The following is a 14,515-nucleotide window of genomic DNA, read 5'->3' on the forward strand; positions in this document are numbered from 1 at the left end:
AAACACAGCTCTAATTTCCATTGAATATATTTTAGGGTTTAGAGCTAGGGCCTGATAGCAGCTCCTGAATGATTAGAAATCACCAGGTGAAGTTTGAGAGCTCCTGAACTCCAAGCTCTCAGGCAGCGAGGGCTGGGCAGGCTCCTGGGCAGCTGGAGGAGCAGGAGCTGTGTTCGGAGACCTGTTTGAGAGGCAGATTTTCTGTTTTCACTCCATCTGCACTGTGTCGTCCTGAGCACACGCATCCCTGGGGAGGGAGCTCGCTGTTTACAGCTTTCTCCTGAGGTGGCAGTGGGGTGGCTGGTGAGCCTGCCTGTCTCACTGGAGTCCTCAGGGCCGTCTGACATCAGGAATGAGATGTTTGTAGTGAGATAGGAACCAGGAAACACCGTCCTTATTTAGAACAGAGTTTTACGTGGAATGAGGCAGATGATAGCTTTCTCACATCACGAGTGTTTTATTAAGGTTGAAGGAAATCTCTGGCTCAGGTGGAAAATTAAAATCATTCTGCAGGTAAAAAAAGGTGTATTTTCACAAAGCAAAAGGAAAGAAGAGAACTTTGAGTCACATGGTGGGTTTTGGCCATTTTTAGCATGATTTTGCTCTTTGAAGTATAGTATTTCAAACCAGAGTGGCACAAGCAGCACATTTTCTTTATACATTTGGGTATTGTGTAAGATTTGTTGAAATTTAGTAACATTATAATTTTGGGTCAAAAAATGCTTGCAAATGGCTACAGGAATGCTTAAGCTGCTTTAGTGCAGTAAGCAAAAAGAATCTTATAATACAACCTGATTGATTCAAGCTTTTAATTTTTCCACATCGCAGGCTCATTACCTATTAAATAAAGAAGTCTCACACCTCTTACCCCTTTGGAAAATGCTGCGGGAGTGCATGAGGGATACTGAAGCAAAAGGGGGTATTATTGCCTGGTGTTATTAAACGCTTGCAGAGTGACACTGGGACCCAAATTTTACCCTGCATTGCCATCCAGTGATGATCCAGAGCTGTTCTGTGAGCTGGTGTTGGTAGGACCAAGTACTGTCCCCCAAGACCAGCGTCATCTTTGATTAATTTCTGCTCAGTGCTTGTTGATAGCATGTTCCATCCATTTTCTATTTTAATGAATTTACTTTTCTAGACATGCGGAGTGGAGTGGAAGATTGATGTAGTTGTTTCTGTAGTGCGTTTTGTTTGTGTGAGGGACTTCTCGGCATTTCTGCAGTATTTCAGGCCTGTTGGATTGATGGGGAAAGCGGAGAGATTTAGCGTCTGAGAATAGTACAAATTACAGTGCCATGGCAGGCGTGAACAGCAGGGATGGCATCTGCTCATGTGAGGGCTATTAGTGATCTGGTGCCTTGCGTGGCGCATTTCAAGGTGAGGGGAGCTGGGGACTCTGTCGTAGAGCCCTTCAAAAACTCGGGGTGCAGAAGTGTGAGAATGTCACCGAGTTGTGGTCACCTAGCAGCAAGGCTGAAGGGACCCCCAAGGCTGACTAGTTCAACCACAGCCCTGAGCTAATAATCGACGTACATTCCCCAGACAAATGTTTTTTAACCTGTTCTTTACATCCTCCCATGGATCAAGTACTAGGTAGAAAGAGTCTCCTAATATTCAAACCAAATCTTTCTAGGAAACCAGGGAGAAATTTGCTTAATTGACAGTGAAGTAGTTTTATGTTGCACATTGGAGTCAACAAAACAGAACACAGCCTTTCTAACTGCTCAAGTGGCAAAGTGCTGCCACAAGACTGCCCAGGATTTCTGACCCATCAGACAAGTCCCTAGGATGTGTCTGGGCGAAGCGTGGCCCTGTAGGAAACCCTCTCCTCCTCCATCCCTGTTTGGAGGGCGAGGGGTGCTGCAAGCATGGGGAGGGGGCAGTTATTTTTCTACTTCTCCCTCCTGCCAGCTCCAGGCAGCACAGCACAGCAAGCAGCAGCTCCAGGCATCATCCTCCCAGCCTGCCTTTCCACCTCACTTGGACGTAGTGTAGCTGTGGCCACTTCTTTGCTGGTATGAGCTTTTGGCTCCATCATCCCTCAACCCATAAGTTCTTCAGGGTGGGGGTCCACATTTGCTAAATTTTCATGCGGCATTTGAGCTCTCATTGCTGGTATGGGGAAGGGCTAGATTTTACTCCCCATGTTTCCCCTTTGCAGCTGCCTTTGCCCAGGAGCTGCCACAGCTTGTGGGGGCCAGAAGGATGCCCCCATAAAGGAGTACATGCTCAGTTGCTTCATGGAGCCACATCTGCACCCAAAAGAAATGCACCGTGTGACTGTGGGCTCACACATAATATTTATGCTATCCTCTGTTTCACTCTGGGTGAATATGCTGTAATTTTGGCTAATTACACAATATGTCAGGAATAATTGCAGGGTGTTCCTCAAAATAAATAATATATCTTGTGTGCTCTGCTATCTATACTTACAAGCATGCTTTCACCTTCAGTAGCCAAGGCATTGACTGTGCCGGAAAATGACAGGTTAGGAGCTGTAGCTACAACTTCTTTTCCATTAAACTTCTAATATTTTTTTTAATTCCCTTACTTGAAAAAGCTCACCCTGCATAAATTCTGGAACAGCCCTGCATATCTCCTTAATGCTTTGTGTTCTTGTCAGGCTTTGTTTTTTTCCTCATTGGAGCTCAAGTCAATACAGGTGTAGAAGATTGCTCTTTAAAAAGGAAATGTTTTGAAATTTTGACTGCTGGTAAAACACACTGGATCAACAGAGCAACACAAACAGTGTCCTGGGGAGGCAAACAGAAACCCAGGAGTGTAGCTGTATGAAGAATTGATTTTTTAGTTCTCTGGCTAAATTAAAGAAGTTATGGGGAGGAGGGGGTTCAGATTCAATGCAATATTCCATTCTGCTTGAAATGAAACTTTGGCTTTCATCTCCAGCTCTTTTAACATATTTTGGTTGGTTTTTTTTTTCATTATATTCTACCAAACAAAATGTCTAGTAAGAAAAAATCAGAACTTATACTCTTTTCAGATCTTCCCCCTGCGCACCCCCACCCACCCCCCACCCCCTTAATGAGATGGAGTTTGTGTATAGCTTCAGCTGCTCTTACTCTGACTTTTTTAGCAAAATATTCAGCTAGACAGTTTCACCCAGAGGTCAGCAATGCTGTGCCAAAATATCTGGTGGCAGTTAGGCCATCAGTCCTTGCCATCCCATTGCTTTCACCTGTGGTGGTCTTTGGGGACCTCTTTTGGCCCTGCAGTGCCAGAGATGGCCTGCTTGTCCTTAGTTTGTGTGCAGAGTGGCTAGCTCATGCATCACATACATCAGTTAGGTATTTGCTTTCTAGGCAAGACTCATCCAAGACTTTGGACCTCTTTATCCTTGAGCCTTGGACCTTAGGTGGCTGTCATATGGGATCCAGAGCTTGGAAAGCGAGTAAGCTGCAGGGTGACTTCTATAAGTCCTAACATACATAGGCTCCTAGAAAAAGGGTGGCCTGGGAGATATATTTAGCAGTGGTTGCATGTTGCACCCCCCATTTTCAGTGCTTTATGTGACTCCTTTCTCTGCCCCTTACCTCAGACTTGTATTAACATCTGCATAAAGCTGATTCCCTTATTATTATGGGAGGGCCTGCATAAATGCCAGTGCTGTGCAGCGACATCCTTTCCACCTACTCTACAAGTGCGAAATAAAGACTTCCTTGGAGGGACTCATCTTTGTAAGAGCAAAGCGGGTGCAGAGCTTTGCATATGCCTGCTCCTCGGTAGAGGGGTGCAGGCAGCTAGCTGTGCTCTGTGCTGGAGGGCTAATTACTATTCCTCCTTGCAGGCATCAGGACAGGAAAGGAAATCACTTCTCGGGATGCTCTTTTTGCCTACAAGGTGCCACTCTGCTCTAGTGAATCACTGACAGTGACAGGAGGCGATTGCTTTGATGGATGCTGTCATCAGCTTGAGCCCATCATCCCTCTGAGTTAGGGAAATGTCATTTTTGGAAGCTTGTCCTTCAAACGCAGAGGCCATCCCTGTCAGCACAGCCTGTTATTTCATGTAATGTGTCCTGGAAACATCAATTGTCTCTCTGTAGTTATTAGCCCTGGGTGGAGATTCACACTTGAGATGAGTAAATACACAAGTGTGCCATGCAGCCCTATTGTCTCAGAGTAATTTTCTTCTCAAAATAAATTCCCTGTAATTGGAGGGTGCCACTAACCCTGTAATCACGTTCAACTGGAGCTGGGCATGGCCTTCATTCTGCATCATCAGGAAAGGAGCTGGGATCAACTGTTCAGTATCCCTGGAGTCACAGACCTCAGGAATAAATCTTAGCATCAGTCAGTCAGCCTGTTTACATCTCTCCATCCTACTCACAGGCTGGGTGATGTGCCTGTGTGTTACGCTGAATGGCTGTATCTAAATTGAAGGGGTTTGTGGCAGCTTTGCAAGGTGGGGTTCAATGCCTGGCTTTGCTGCGGAGCCCTTCCTAATGCTTGGGCAGCTGCTGTTCCCCACGGTGATGTGACCTCTGCACAGGCAGCCTGAGGAGGCATCCAAATGCAAATGCCCACCCACCCACACTGCTCACCTCCCTCTGCAGTTCATTTGCCCTCTCCCTGCCTGTTACTCAGGATGCTACAGGCTTTGTTGCCCAGTCCATCCAGGCTACCTGCTTGTGGGCTTCCTCGAGGCAGAGCATGTCCTTCTGCTCTGAACAGTGTTGCTGAGTTTAGCCACAGAAGCCGTGGAACACGTTTTGTGGGGCTGGGAAACATCCTTCTTGCCTCTATGTGCTTTTCTGCATGCAGTGAGTCCCGTGGGAGCTGAAAATGCTCAGCACTTTGCAGCAGGACTTCCTGCCTTTGCACCCAGTTGGAGTGTCCCCCAGGGTCACCACATGTGGCTCAGGAGGCTTCAGCCTGCTTCATGCAGAGTCCCTGCAGGTGCAGTCACAGACACCCATGCGCAGTGTCTGCTGACGGCTCATGCTCTGCCATAGCCACAGCTTGGAAGAGTTGGGCAGGGTGTTTGGTTGGGGGAAACACACCCCTGGTCTTCAAGGGCAGCACATCTTGGTGCAGCTACAAGTGCTGTTACTCCTGATCTTCCCAGTCTGGGTGGATTCAGTGAATTATTGTAGTGAATTGAGCTATTAAACTTATGCCGACAACAATGCACTTAACTGGGGACAGCCACTTGCTTCATCTTAACTCCAGACACCCTGGAGAACTTAGCAGGTCCTGGCTGAGAAAAAAAGCCAACATTTTTCTCCCTCAGCTTTTCATCTTCTCTTTCTCCCTGAGTTCTGTGTTGATGCCTGTCACCATAGTAATCTTCACGGAGGTCACCAATGCATTTTTGTGCTGAGTTAATACAAGCCTTCATTAATACTGTACTTCTGAAGGAGGGATTTTAGTGCCTTTGTCTGCATGTGTTTGCAGTATTTAGCTTATTGAGTATTCTGGAACCCATCCTTTTCAGGGGAGAGGAACTGTAGTTTCTGCAGTGGCACTTTAAACATGGAGTTAATCTAAGTAAATTAGTAGCAGTTTATGCTCTGACTTGAATGCTGGTTTTGGTGCGTTAAGGATTTGAGTGCTGGTTGGGTGAGTCATAAATCAACCTCCCATTATGACAGCTGCAGCCTGAATGGGGGAAAATAAGAATAATGAAATGTGTAAATTCCAGGCTAAAATGTTTAATTGCAATAAACAAATGTTTAAAGAACGTTTAGGTGAAATATGCTCCTGGGATGTATTACAGTTCCCATGTCTGCAGTCACATCCTCACCAAAACCGTTGCACAGGCCCAGAGGAGAGTCAGCAGTATGCCCAGCCACGGTTCACGTCAGGGCTGGAGACACACTCTCCCTTTGCAGACCAGTGTCCTTAGCAGGTACCAGAGGGAATGTTTTGGGAGCCTGCCACTGGCATCCCTGGCAGCCTTGCTAAGACTGGGCAGAGGCATTGAGTCACAGTGTGTCCTGCTGCAGAAGAAGAGAACAACCAAACAGGCAAGTCTCCTGTTGAAATCATGCAGTAGGAACATTCCTTCTACCTTGTTGCAGGTTGCTGAATATAAAATGGCCACTTGCTGTCAACGCCAAAAGCCTCAAGAGTTTAATGCCACAGCCAGCACAGTGCACTGCTGGCACCCAGCACAGTAACTTCTTGAGTGGATTTAAAAGCAGTTCTGCACCAGCAACCTCAAGCAGAGGGCTGCCTCCCAACCAGAGCATCACTATGAGTTGTAAGAATCCTTGGAGCCAGTGGCTCAAACCCCTGGAAGATCACTAAGCCCTTCCTCTTTTCAAGAGGTTGTTGAAAAGCAGCTTCTCTGAGATCCCTACTGTTAACTCAAAGTTCAGATTAAGGCGACTGCTGTCGGTAGGGTCTTGTTGAGTCTCTTTAGATTTTCTGGCCCCAGGAGAAGTGGGGTTTGGCTTGCTGCAGCCTCAGGTATTGCTGTAACAAGAGGTGTTCTGTGAACTGCAAGAAATGAGGCCATGGCAGACTGCCTTCCACAATGGAGTCTCAACTGGAAATCAGCGTTGTGCCCTATTCCTTGGCTCTCCAGAGCTCAGGCTGGATTCAATTGAGCTGCCCTACAGTGCTTCATAGCATGTAAGGTTCCTTTACCCAGGTCTTTATGCTGCTGCTTTGGTGATGGGAATAAGCAAGAATTAGCATCCTCAGTGGGGCTTTGCTAAATGCAGGGCTGGTATATAACCTCATAGTTCCTCTCTGCCTTAAGGGGAATTATTCTGCTTGTGTGTTCTCCATTTTCCAGTTAATGGGGTGAGTTCTGTATTTACCTTAAATAGTAGAACTAAAAGAAAAGGTCAATAAAGAGCTAGCGCTATTTCTGGTAAGAGGCATTTCTGCCAGCATCCCTGTCAGAGCTGTTGCTCTTTTCCCCACAGCACACAGCAAATACCTTCAGCAGTGCCTGTGGTTTGAGGGTGAGGAATGTTGAATCTGCAGAGTAGCTGATTGGGACATGATCCCCCAGCCTTCTGTAAGCACACCCCTGGAGATCAAACAATGTGTGAGCACCCTGCAACCGTCATGTCCTTGGCAAGCCCCCGGAGAGTGAAAATCACTGTATAGCTGTACAATAAGGCAGGAAGCAAAGCAGCTGATGGTGAACTGAGATGACTTAAGGCTCAGCAGCAGAACAGCTGAAATGAATAATGGCAGCATCACATTACCATTTAAGTAGAGACAAGGAGATTAACAGTCAGATCATGCTTTAGTTAGCCTCAGCTGTGTTAAAGGGCTCAGAAAGTTAAAAGCAGGGCAAGCAGAGTTGGTGAGTTTGGCCTGTGCAAAAGGGAGCAGGCAGGATGCCCTTCAGGGGACGTGCAGTGAGTTGGTCACTGGATGGCCATTCTAAGAAGGATTATTGCCTGAGAACAATGTCTTCACCCTAGGGAAAACCCCTAGTCTGGTAGATGCTGCAGGCCAGGAACGGAGCTATGGGTTAGCTCTTGCTCCCTGTTACCCTTATTGGTCTGTTCTGCGCTGTGGCTGTGCCCATTTGGGATGTTTCCTGGGCATGACCTTCTTATGCATCTTCTGGAAGCACCATGTTTGAAGAATTTGAACTCACTGTGTTTGAATAAGCAGAGGGTCTGCTGGGCTTTCTCCAGCACCCCTCAGCCCTGAACCGCTGTGTATGAGCAACTAGAACAGGATCTGTAAGTATTCTAAAGTATAACAGTATAACTTATAAAATAAGGGTAAAAATATTCCTTTGCATATTGCGTGGGAATCCTAATAGTATGCGGTCTGCACTGGGATTACATGCTGTGTGGAAATCTCTTGTGTTTAGTCGGCACTTTGGGATCAAGGCGATCAAACTTCTTTCTTAAATCTATTCTGAAGTACTTTGTGTGTTGTGGGAGATGCTAAGCTGGTGCTGAAGTTTTGTCCACATCGGTTCTATTTCTGCAGGGAAGACTGCTCCTACAGCAAAATAGAAGAGTGTACAGGGGAGCCTGAGTGGGAGGAACAGGTTTATCTCAAGTGTGTTTTGCAGTATTGCTCCTTTAAAAGCAAGAGAATCCAAGTCCCCCTTGTTACACAAGGATGAGGTTAAAGAGTTAGGTTTGACTTTGATTCCTGGTAAATTCTGTGAATTATAGAAAGAAAATGTTTGTGGCAGGGTTTGTGCTTATTTGTGCTGCATTTTTTCCTTTTGTTTTATGATTTGCTTCTTTCTCTTATTGATTGTGTCCTGGAGCAGTATCATTAAGGGAATTTTAGACAAATAAAAGTATGAATGTTGTGAGGTTTTTTATTCACCCCCCTGCTCCAGTAAGCAATGGCAATATCGCTTACTGGGAAGAGTTGTGTTCTCTCTCTTTTTTTTTTTTAACTGCAAAACTGAAAAGTTCTTAGTCTATTTTATTGTCTTTCTGCCTTTTGTTCTGACTTATGGGTGGTGGGACACCCGGATTTGACAAGGAGACCTACTGGTTTTGAGATTTTTCTACAGACAAGTTTTTAGCATGATTGCTGCCACGTAAGGGATAGCAATGCTGGAAGACTGTGATAAAATTGCTCTGTAGATGGAAAGAAGTGATGTTAAAATATATGATATGACAAAAGTAGGGAGTCTCTTAAAAGTAATGTGCAGTTTTGCCCCAGGGCTAGCAGGAACAATCCTGTGCTGTGATTATAAGGTTCCCTCTTCAGGTAATAGTAACTCTGTCGTGAGCTTTGGGGAGAAAGATGGGTAAATCCTTGTTAAAAGCTGCCTTGACCTAAAATGTTGTCTGTAGGCCTCCAAGACACGCTGATTGCTGTATGAATGACAAATCCCAATATCCCACTTTATGCCCAGACCTGAGACCAGAGGTTCCCTGGTTGGAAGCAGCTACTCCACCGGCTGTTGCCTCCAGCATAGCTGTTTGTGTTTGAGCTGGTACCTCTGCAGTCAGTGGAGAGATGCAGGTGGTTTCAGGACCCTGTGGACCTGGCCAGACTTGCCTGTTGATTTTTAGGATGCAGAGGGAGCCCAGATCGGGTGTAGAGATAGCTGTACTAGGTGAGGCAAGTCACCCATTGCCCAGGCAGCTCGCTAACCCTCCTGGGCTGTGCTCTGTTTAAAGAGAAGTCGGTGCTGCTTGGGCCTGTCTCTGTGCTGCTTTAGTATTTAGTTCAGGTAGGTGCCCAAAGGTGCAGCTGCCCACTGGTGCTTCTCTTCTGTAGAAAGAGACCCAAGGAAATGCAGGAACTGGGGGAGGAGAGATCTGTATGTCTTCAAAGTGCTTTCCGACCCTTTGTTGTCTGGAGAAGACATTGTTTGTTGCTGCTGCAGGGCATCCTGAATGAGTTTGGGCAGCAGGGATGCTCCTGCAGAAGAGGATCTGTGCAGGGAGGAGAGAGAGAAGCCCTGCTGCTGTCAAACTCTGTTAGAGCCGGGAGGAACGTTGGTGGGTTTGTGTACGGCTGAGAGCTCTCTGCTTCACTCCCTTGGAGTTTTACTTTGACTTTGGGCATGAGCCTCAAACTTCAGCAAAACCAGGTCAGGTCAGGAAAAAAAAGCCAATGTAAGATAAGATTTCTCCTCCAACCTGTCCCTAGGCGGGTATTGACTCAGAAAAGCCTGGGATTATGAAAAGGGCAGTTGTTAAAGCTTCAAGCAGACCTGACCATGTGTCTGTCAAATCAGTAACAGAAAGGGACCCTGGGGCTTTACCCTGTGTTTTTACTACAGTGACACTTAGACTTCTGATGCAACAGTGTGTTCATCTATAGCGAAGATGCAGGGGGACCTCAGGGGATCTTTAAAAATGACCAGAAGCTCCTAACGAGGAGCAGATTTGCTCTCTGTTTTACTTGGTAGGCTATTTACTAAAAGAGGGAGAGGTTTTCATGTTGTTCCAAAAGATTTGCATGACTGAAATATAGTTTGCACCCCAAAGGAGGAGGAAGGGGCCCTCTATCCTGTAACTAGATCATCTGCCCAATAAGATGGGAACAAGGTCAGGGTTGTTTTGTATCTCCACTCCTTTTATTCTTGAGGGGCTTGAAGAAGATGATCTCTCCCCTTCCCCAGCACACAGAAAGCCTCAGGCTGCAGAAGCATCTTCTAAATCTTTCCTGCTGGGAGCTCTTCCATTTTGTGTAAAGTACTTAAACATTAAAATTTAACCAGAGAGTAAAAATGAGGCTAAGACTCATTCAGGGACTCAGAGGTGTCTCATATCGGAGAGTGCCTATTAGTGCCTTTACTATTGTGGTATTGGATAAAAGGAAGGAAGGGGACAGGCTTGAGGAGGGCAGTGCAGTCATCTGTGTGTGAGAATACAGCTTTTCATTTCTTCAAGCTTTGATGTGCTTGTTAGAACAGCAAGTTAAATCAAGCTTCTGCATTCAACAAAATAGGCGCTTCATTTTGGCGAGAAGAAAGCAACACTTAGCTCAATCTACGTCTCAATTTGACATATATTGGCTTTGACCGGTGTTAGCTCTTAGTAGATGGCCAGTACAAATGTACTTATTTACTGTCCCAGAGTTGAGTCTTGCTGGGAGAAAGCCTGCCTGCACTCTACAATGCTCTTGTTGCTATGAAATCACTTTTTTAAGGCAGCATAGAAACCAGCTGATACGGATTTATTCAGTGGCTTTGTAGCTGTGAAATAGTACCTGACTCTGCCACAGCTGGTGGAGGGATTGCTAAAGCTGAAATCCTTTGCACCTGCAGCCTGTCTGCATCCAAGGTCCCTGGCTGCTGGGGGGGGCGGGGGTTGCCTGTGCAGAAGTGCAGGCTGTGAGAGTGCCATCCTCAGAGGGGAGTTGTACAGCATGATGCAAAATTGTTAAGAGATGGGGCTTCTAATGGAAGCACTTAACACACAACGTGACTGGAGTTATATAATAACTATGGCTTATTAAACAGCCTCACTAGAAGCATGAAAGATGGGAGGCTGACAAGATTTTGGTATGCTACACTGGATTTTTTCCTGTCTACTGAGCCAGCAATAACTAGGTCTTATTTACTTTTGGTGGGTGGTCACATAAAACTACAAACTTCTGTCACACAGGGAAGATCTCTGCTATCCAGCTAGTGTGTCTGTTCATGTGTAGCCAGCTAGCTTGCTTTCCAGAAGCAATGCCTGTGACAAATTGTAAGACTCGCATGATTAAAATTGAATTTATCATTGACCACTTAATTTGTGTATGATCGGTTGGATGACAGAGACAGGTGGTAATGCTGCAGATCTGTCATGTGAAGTTCAAATTGTTTCTCCCTTTTTTTTTTTTCATTTTCTTCTTCAGCGCAGGTATAAAATGTTGCTGAGGCAATAGGGAAGCCTGTAGCCAGTCCATGGCTGGTGCATAATGTGCAGGGGAAAGGACCCTGCTAGAGGCAAGGAGTGATTCTCATCTACTGGAGTATATGGCATGTGTTTTGGGAAGAAGGAACATGCAGGATTTTAAAAGAGGCGTTTTAAGGTGCCCATAAATGCTTCAGAGGTCGGTTTTGGAGGTGTCTTGCATCTGTTCCTTTCAGGATTTTGCTCAGTCCCACACAGTTGGACTCATGCAGCCTGATTCAGCACTTGGTTACTTTGGTTTTACACCACTATAATACCAGTGATTTAAATAGATTTTCATTGGCATAAAACTGGAACTGCACAATAGTGAATCAACCATACAGAAAGCAAGGTAGTTGGCTTCACAGGCAGAATGAGAAACAATAAGCAAATTCTTTGCAACACTGCTAGCAAATACTCTTCTGAACAAGTGGCATATTCAGAATACACAAGCTGTTTAAAGACTTTTATTTGGTAGTAACTTTCAGTGAAGTTCCATAAATCTGTTTCTGCTGCACCAACTATGCATTGCATTTTACCTGCTCATCTGATCTCCATTTTATTTCCCTGTATGTCTATGTATATATGAATATTTTACAAACACGCTTGAAAGGAATCACAGAAGGCTGTCTTATCTGCCAAGCACTTCTACATTTACTCAGGGCTTAATGGGGGCCGAGCAAATTGGGTCTCTTGCTACTTGGTATATCTAATAATTATTATTATTTTTTGCAGAACCCCAGCTGAAAGGAATTGTGACAAGGTTATTCAGCCAGCAGGAATACTTCCTGCAGATGCACCCAGATGGTACAATTGATGGGACCAAGGATGAAAACAGCGACTACAGTAAGAAAAATTAGCCTGTTTTGTAACCCAATTACAGTCAAATGCATCACCTAGTGGGTCTCACTTGTGCAGCTTTTTTTGAAAAGATCAAATTAGGAAGAAGCCAGCTGTTTTCTGCACATTTTTTCTATCCATCTTTCCCCTTTAATTCTTGCCTGTATAACTTCATATGTTTCCTCTCTGGTCTTCTTCCCTCCTGCCCCGATTCTGTAACTGCCATCTGGGTGGGGTGGAGAATAAAACCCATGATTTGAATTGCTGCCAGAAGAGAAAGGAGATTATATTTATACACATGCCACGTGGGTAAAGGATATGGGGAATTCTCTCTCCAAGGAGAAGAGGAGAAAATTGTTTTCAATATTTTATCCTGAAAAATTCAGCAAGCATCAGGAATTTCCAGACTGGAGAAAACCAGCTGGTTTGCCAAAGTCTGGTGCTCTGAGGCTATTCTAAAGGTTGAGGGTATTGAGTGACCTTTCCAAAGGAGGTCATCTTTCAAAACCCTGTTCAAAGGGATTGGGTTCATGCTGTCCAGCAAAGTGCAGCAAAGCCATGCAGGTTTAAAAATGATGTTCATGTGCAGGAGTCATACTGGTTTAAACAAATGCAAAACAGTGGCCAGCCTTCCTTTTGCAAAAGAAGTAGTTCTGTCAATACCAAAGCTCATAAAAACGTTTAAAACGGTGCAGGATATTTTCTACAGCATCTCTTCATTTCATAGGTGTCAGATTGATGCTTCTGAGCGAGCAGTAATAATCTCAGCTTCTTGGTGCTACAGACTGCATGAACTGAGTAAGACTTGACTTGTCATCCTGTGTTGGCTTGAAGCTCTGCATGCCACTGCTGAAGGGGCTTCATATCTAGTCCAGCATGGAAGGTGCCTTCCCAGTCATTCATAGAGATGAACAGCAGTTCATTTGTGTAGTAGGATTGATGGAAGCAAACTTGGTGTACTTTGTGATAAGAGGAACCTAGTTAATTTGGGGACAAATCTTACTCTAATTCAAAGAAGCTTGTGGCTGGATCAGAGGCATCTTTCCTTCAGGAAGGCAGAGCCTGGTCTGTAGGTGAGGGATGCCTGTAGTGGTGCAGCACATGTAGCAGGACACTGATGCTGTCCTGTGAAGGTGCACTGGGACAAGGGTTCAGGATGGCTGCAGCCCCACATCCATGGTGTTTGTCCCATCCCCAAGAAGCTGGCAGAGTGCTGTGGCAGGAGTTTTGTGTGTGGTGGGGCTGCTCTGCTGCAGCCAGCTTGGGGCTGGGGTCCACACATGAGAGAGGAGCGTTGGGAAGATGGCAACTGAAACTGCAGGAGGCTGGCAAAGCCCTTGTGAAATGACCTGAGAGGCTGCATTCATGAGAAACTTGGCCTGTAGCAGATGTGAGCATCAAGTTTCAGTCCCCTTTTTCATATGCTGGTGTTGAACAAATTAAATATCACAAATTGCAATGACATAGTTTCTAATTTACATTGGAGCAGGAGAATCTTTGGACCTACACACATACACATTTATACTCTGAAAGGCTGAGTAGATCTCTCCTACAAGAGGAGTCTGGCCTTGTGATTTTCTTGGGCAGACAGCAACACATGGGATGAGTTCAGTGCTGGGTTGTATTAGCTGCTTTTGTTTAAAGAAAAAAGACATAGGGTGTTCTCAATCTACAAAAAATCCCATTGGAGGCCTATTTGTTTTGGGACTTGGGAAGAGCTGCTAGAGATGACAGAGATTCATTACCCTCAGTGAGGACTGAACAACAAAGTAATGGGCTTAAATGGAAGCAGAGATGAATTTAGGTAAACAGAAGAGGAGAATAAAATGTAAGAGCCGTTCAGCAGTATTTCAGGCTGGCAGGGGAGGTGGGCGAAGCTGCCACTGACTGCACCTCAGTGGGTGCAGGGGAACCTCCTGAGTTCCTGTGTCTGTGGTTGGGCCTCAGCTGCCCAAACAGCTCCCACTTATATATCCCTTAGAAATGTTAGAGAGCAGTTTGGCAAAGTGCTGAGTATTCATGAGCCACTTCCACCCAGTCGTCTTAATTGGAAATAGATGGGCTGAAGGACATTTCTAGAGTGTGAATTTATCTGGTGAGATGGCAGCCATGCCTTGGCAGCTTGGTGGGACAGGAGGCATCTAGCTGAAGTCTGCCAAGCCACTTGTTCAAAGTCGGGGCTAAATTGAAAAGTTTAGTGAATTTTTTTTGAAGAAGATTGAAGCCAATGAGTTCCCCATCCCCTGATCTCAGGATATATCAAAAGAGGAAAAAATCCAACCTGATAATATTTGGCTCATGAAAATTAAATGAGGAATGAGCTTTATTCAGTTTTGTTTAACTTCTTGCCACATGCTCTCCTTTATAAATCCT

The 14,515-nt window shown here is 45.3% G+C and overlaps 1 protein-coding gene across 4 annotated transcripts in view; it reads left to right on the forward strand.

The window, feature by feature from the left end:
• FGF12 (fibroblast growth factor 12) overlaps positions 1 to 14,515 on the forward strand; it is a 228,185-nt gene that overhangs the window by 135,718 nt on the left and 77,952 nt on the right. For all 4 annotated transcript variants that reach the window (XM_037407492.1, XM_037407493.1, XM_037407494.1 and 1 more), the window contains one exon: positions 12,038 to 12,148. In XM_037407492.1, coding sequence (XP_037263389.1) covers positions 12,038 to 12,148 — 111 coding nt within the window. The remainder of the gene's footprint in view (positions 1 to 12,037; positions 12,149 to 14,515) is intronic.

The sequence above is a fragment of the Falco rusticolus genome, chromosome 13 (genome assembly GCF_015220075.1).
Source record: "Falco rusticolus isolate bFalRus1 chromosome 13, bFalRus1.pri, whole genome shotgun sequence".
Classification (NCBI taxonomy): Eukaryota; Metazoa; Chordata; class Aves; order Falconiformes; family Falconidae; genus Falco; species Falco rusticolus.